Source organism: Adiantum capillus-veneris, chromosome 20 (genome assembly GCF_014529385.1).
Source record: "Adiantum capillus-veneris isolate H3 chromosome 20, ASM1452938v2, whole genome shotgun sequence".
In the NCBI taxonomy this organism is placed as follows: Eukaryota; Viridiplantae; Streptophyta; class Polypodiopsida; order Polypodiales; family Pteridaceae; genus Adiantum; species Adiantum capillus-veneris.
Window position 1 is genome coordinate 56,857,763 of NC_140950.1, and position 6,000 is coordinate 56,863,762.

The 6,000-nt window shown below is 44.5% G+C and overlaps 1 protein-coding gene across 1 annotated transcript in view; it reads right to left on the bottom strand.

The window, feature by feature from the left end:
• The window catches only part of PUR7 (purin 7), a 106,329-nt gene extending 103,466 nt beyond the window's left edge, over nucleotides 1-2,863 (bottom strand). The window contains exon 1 of the mRNA XM_086492439.1: nucleotides 2,543-2,863. Within this exon, the coding sequence (XP_086348565.1) occupies nucleotides 2,543-2,791 (249 nt within the window). The 5' untranslated portion in view covers nucleotides 2,792-2,863. The remainder of the gene's footprint in view (nucleotides 1-2,542) is intronic.
• Nucleotides 2,864-6,000: the final 3,137 nt, after the last annotated feature.

Here is a 6,000-nt window from a genome sequence, read left to right on the forward strand (position 1 = left end):
GACGAAGAGTTTTTCAAGGATTATCCAGAGTTGTTGGCAGACTACAAGGAAGCCATGCAGCTCGGTACTAGTACCTCACTTTAAAAAGGAGGGGATGTCACATGACACATCCAACCTTATGTGTTCGTGGACAAGCTACAGTATAACAGGGTTCCGTCAGTTCAATCAATTTAGATTAGAAGTGATCTTGCACTTTTATGAGTCTATTCGTAGACCGTGCATGCCCAGTCACTTAGTATAGATGCATATCCTCTGGTTGCACACAGCATGATCATAAGCATTTCGATCAAAATCCATTAGAATCAGTTAGGGGATTTTTCCAGTGCATTTAGCCTATTTTACCTATTTCTGACATTTTTCTCTTATTAATTTAAGTGACACTTGTTGGAAAGTAGGTAGGGCAAATTGGGTAAGAAAATAAATAAGCAAACCAAGGTTAGCACTAAATAGCACATGAGCAAAGAGAACAGCAGGCCATTGGCAACAAGGTTCCCCCCTCTCTCAACAAGACTCTCCAAGAAACCTTGGCGATTTCCCTCTCCTATGCCCTAGCGTTTTGCATCATCGCCAGCCCACCCTTGCCTTGGCGTTTTTCAGCAGACACCTGACCGCATTGCCCTCTTGCACATAGCGTTTCCATCATCGCCAGTAGCCCCTTTTCTCTTGGCGTTTTCAGCCCTAAACCGCAGCAGTACAGCAGCGTTTTCAGCCCTAAAACACAGCAATACAGCAGCGTTTTCATCAAGCCAATTCAGCGTTTTTTAGCAGCATAAAGTCAGCCCCGAAATTCAGCAATTCATTCGCAGCAGATTTCAGCATTGAGCGTTTTTGGACAGCAGTTAGAAACCTTCAGTTTTCAGCCCCATTGTCGGCCTCGCCATCCCGGATGTCATCGTCGACATAGCCTAGACCTGCATCAGTTTTATGCATCATCATTGTACCAGTTTGTGCAATCAATCGTAGACCACTCTCGCCAACGAGAGTGGGGCCTTCGGAGGAGGGTTTTACAACGTCTCTGGTGTAGTATCTCTCTTCTCTCTATCTCTCAGTCTCATACACTTGCACGCACAGTGTCCACTCACTTTGTTCGTCATCATAGCACTCTCTATTAAGAACGGAAGGCTCTCCCTTCCATAAGAACTGAAAGGAACCTTGAGCAAAATATGGAACACTCATCTTGAGAAAGAACAACATTCATTCCGCTGCACCTTACAGATTTATGCAAGAGGGTTCCAAACTGGAAAACCTAATCTAATGGACTTGTTCGGACATGCAGGTCATGCGAACAGGCTCACAAAATTGCCGGTACTAATCCTCCTAGGATTCTAAACATCCCTATCTAGGAAGAACGGGAAAATTGACTCTGGAAGTCGATGAAGTACGTCCACGTGGCACACAGAGCCATGTGCACGTGACATCCCCTCTTGCTTAAGGTGAGGTACGGGTACCGATCTGCATGGCCTCCTTGCATGAGGCTAGCAAATCTGGATATTGGATGAAAAAGCCTTCCTCCACCCAAGCATCCTCACGTGTCCCTCGATCCTTGAATTTGAGGAAATGTTGCTTTGCTGCTGTCTTATTGCCAAACTGAAATGGAAGCATTCGAAAACACTTCGACTTGGTGATTTTGACTAGAACAATGATCTCAGGTGGTTCTTCTTTTGGATTGCTCCTTGGAAGTCCGCCTTTGTGGCGGCAACTCAACAGGTCCACTTTGGAAACGCGTTGTGCCTCCTGTGGACGCTCCAAAGGAACGGCCATGTGAAGTCTTGGGACGTCAGTCTTTGGGGCCAATACCTCTTGGCACAGAACTACACCGGGCCGTGTCGTCTCCCTTTTTTTCTGTCAGTTAATTTGAAGTGAATCTCTATTGTGTCACGACAGAATCTTGACTTGAAGTGTCCAAGTTTGTTACACTGGTGCCCATACATGTCACGTGCACATCTAACCCTATGTGCATGTGGACAAGCATTGGTCTCGCGTCCAAGAGCACATAGTAGTGGCAACAGTTGTGTACCAAGGGTCTATCCATCAAGGGCATGTGACATCAATGTTGGACAACCCTTGGTCACTTGTATATCCAGATTTATATTTGCATGGAGAGCCTCTCCCATCTCTCTCTCTCTCTCTCTCTCTCTCTCTCTCTCTCTCTCTCTCTCAAATGTCCTCTCTCTTCATCAATGATCACTCTTCTCTGTAATTGCTTGGTATACGTATGTAGCATTCCAAGCATTCTCTAGTGTCAAAGGATCTTTTCGGAGTCGAGTCAGAATGCAATCGAGGTGTCCACCAAATCGAAGGCCAGTACATGTCTTTATTGCATTTTCCGCTGCCTATTCTGACATCTTGATAGTAATTAGGTGCATCCTTTCGTAATATGTAGCTTATCCACATTTTTCTTTTGCATAAGTTTCATTTCCTTTTTGATATGCCATCCCAATGTGGAATCTGTTACAGATGATGTTTATGATTTTTCCTGTAGGCCAACTCACTCTCTCTCTCTCTCTCTCTCTCTCTCTCTCTCTCTCTCTCTCTCTCTCACCTTGCCAGTGGATGGAGAACCCAGCTGTGAAATGGCTTGGTGCAGATGGGTCTCAGCAAGACAATTGGCAAGCTCCTTGGAGATGACCGAGTTGAGCTCTGGACGAGTACTCTTGAGGTCGAAAGCAAGGGAAGCCGTGGTGCGAGCTCCAGTAGAGAGCCTGGAGTGGAGCGTTCCGGGATGAACGGAGACGCCCAGAAAAGAGCAGCGATCAGGCGTCGTAGGTACCCGCAGGAGTGCAGCAGCCATGCCACAAAACCTTTACACCATGTCTTGATAGTGATAAACTCGAGTTCTTAATTTTTTTTAAAACCGGCCAGGTTGTACCGCAGATTAGTGGAGTAAAGCATTGCACAAGGTCGCACCCACAGTAGTAGACGAAAAGGGTTGGAGTTTTTACTTGGTGAGCTCAACCATATTGAGCCACTTGGCATAATGATGAGCATAGACTCCGGATCTTAATCCAGTGGACTGCGACTTCGCTTGAAGAAAAAACAATCCACTGGAATGCGACCTTGCTCGTAGAAAAAAAAAAGTGTTGCAATCTCACTCGAAAAGCATAACCAAAAGAAAACGATCGCGCTAAAAAAGCATAACCAGAAGACCTACGCAAAAAGCAAAAAGCCTGACATTGGCATCCAAACAAATTTCTTGTTGTTTGGCCACCTGCAATTATCATTTCAATCTCACCACTTCCAGTTAAAAGCATGACATGTTTCGACTCGATCAATGGTTACAAACGGCATCAACCTTGAATTTTGGCTACAGGAGTGTTGGAAATCCAGACATTTTATCAATGGGAAGTTTGGTTATTTGCAATAAATTGTTGAATTGATGAAGTGACATCCTCTATAAGCTTGCCTTGCTTGACAAGAACCTGAACCATCTGTTGAGTGTGTGGACAAGCTCTTTTATGGGATGATCATTGCTCATCCTTTTACAAATGGTAATGGCAGATTTTGTCGGTTGTTGATAGCCATAGCTCTCATGAAATACGGTGTGCTCTTTCCCATGCTCATGCATAACGGACACAAGAAGTATTGTATGCACTACATGGGTGTGACTAATCATGCTTTTGAGCATGGCAAGGTGGACCGTTTGCAATGCTTTCTCAAATGTTTTCTCGTCTGGTGGCTAAAGCTGGTTGCAGCACAATGAGGTTTCCATGTGCACTTAATTCTTGAATGTCTAATCTTCTGTTGGTTGAAGGTAGTTGTAGCACAATGAGGTTTCCATGTGCACTCCAAGAGATTCACATGGAGGACGAATCTATGTGAGAGAGAAGTACCCAGAAGGAACATTCCCAATAGAGTGCCTTGGGATTGAAAGTTTGCTCTTCTGGTGGCTGAAAAAATTTCTCCTTGTTTGGCCACCCGCAATTATTGTTTCAATCTCACCTCTTTCAGTTAAAAGCATGGCATGTTTTGACTTGATTAGTAGTTGCAAATGGCATCAACCTTGAATTTTGGCTAAGGAGTGTTGGGAATCCAAACATATGATCACTGGGAAGTTTGGTTATTGACAATAAATTGTTGAACTGATGAAGCGACATCCTTTGTAAGCTTGCCTTGCTTAACAAGAACCTGAACCATCTATTGAGTGTGTGGCCAGGCTCTTTTATAAGATGATCATTGCTCATCCTTTTACAGATGGTAGTGGTAGAGTCTACCGATTGTTGATAGCCACAGATCTCATGAAGCAAGGTGTGCTCTTTCCCATGCTCATGCATGATGGACACAAGAAGTATTTCTTGCACTACATGGGTGTCACTAATCATGCTTCTTAGCATGGGAAGGTGGACCGTTTGCAATGCTAAATTCTCAAATGTTTGCTCGTCTAGTGGCTGAAGCCGGTTGCAGCACATTGAGGTTTCCATGTGCACTCCAAGGTATTCGAATGAAGTACGAATCTATATGAGAGAGAAGTAGCCAACAAGAACATTCCCAGTAGAGTGCCTTGGGATTGAAAGTCTGCTCTTCTGGTGGCTTAAAAAAATTCTCCTTGTTTGCCACCGGCAATTATTGGGGTCACCCCTTATAGTTAAAAGCATGGCATGTTTCGACTTGATCAGTAATTGCAAATAGCATCAACCTTGAATTTTGGCTACAAGAGTGTTGGGAATCCAATTATATGATCACTGGGAAGTTTGGTTATCAGCAATATATTGTTGAATTGATGAAGCAACATCCTCTATAAGCTTTCCTTGCTTGACAAGAACCTAAACCATGATCTATTGAGTGTGTGGTCAAGCTCTTTTATGAGTAATCATTGCTCATCCTTTTACAGATGGTAATGGTAGAGTTTACCCGGTTGTTGATAGCTGCAGCTCTCATGAAGTAGGGTGTGTTCTTTCCCATGTTCATGCATGATGGACACAAGAAGTATTGCATGCACTACATGGGTGTCACTAATCATTCTTCTGAGCATGGCAAGGTGGACAGTTTGCAATGCTTAATTCTCGAATGTCTACTCGTCTGGTGGTTGAAGCTGGTTGCAACACAATGAGGTTTCCATGTGCACATTATTCTTGAATGTCTACTCTTCTGGTGGTTGAAGTTGGTTGCAGCACAATGAGGTTTCCATGTGCACTCTAGGGTATTCATATGAAGTATGAATCTCTCTGAGAGAGAAGTACCCAGTAGGAACATTCCCAGTAGAGTGACTTGGGATTGAAAGTATACTCTTTTGGTGGTTGAAGCTGGGTGTAGCACACGATGAAGATGAATCGCTAGGGTGAGAGCCAATGGCAGTGAAATGGCATCAAGGGCTCTTGTGGCAATTGGATAAGGGGTGACTTGGGCTGACGAAGTAGGGGCTTTAAGCTGTTTGAGGCTACATGCATCTAATGGGGGCAATTGGGACATGATGGGTGAACAAAAGGCATGTGGCATAGGCTGATCCTAGACCGTCCTAGATGGAGAGACTATATTCGGTAAGATATGATGTAGTCCCTCCAAGAGTCGTGGGCAATGATAGCATAGCTTGGGCTGCTTTGGAGTACAAGGCCTAGAGGCAATGGGCAAAGGAGGGGGTGGCTGAAACAGTAGGTAAAATGATGGCAGCCAGTTCCAACACCGTCTGAGTGTAATACAATTTGAGGGCTTTTGTGCATACAATTTGGTAGGGAGTGAAAGAAGGTATGGTAGCGTTGTGTCGAGAGCAAGGGAACCAAAGCCAGGGTGGTGCTTCAAGAGGAGGCAAAAGTAATGGCTCATAATGATGCTTCAAGAGCAAACAATGTCAGAGAGAGCAGCAAAGGGCTTGAAGGCCTTTTGAAGACAGGATGACAAAGGCCAACACCATCGAGGGGCCAGAGGCATCTTAGGTTGCAGCTGATTGAGAGTAGAAGGCATCACCATCGAGGAAGCTTGGGCGTAAAGGCACTAGAATGAATATGTAGAAGAGGGCCTAGATGAGAGGTGGCAAATAATTAGGTATATCATTAGCAGAGTGCTCTT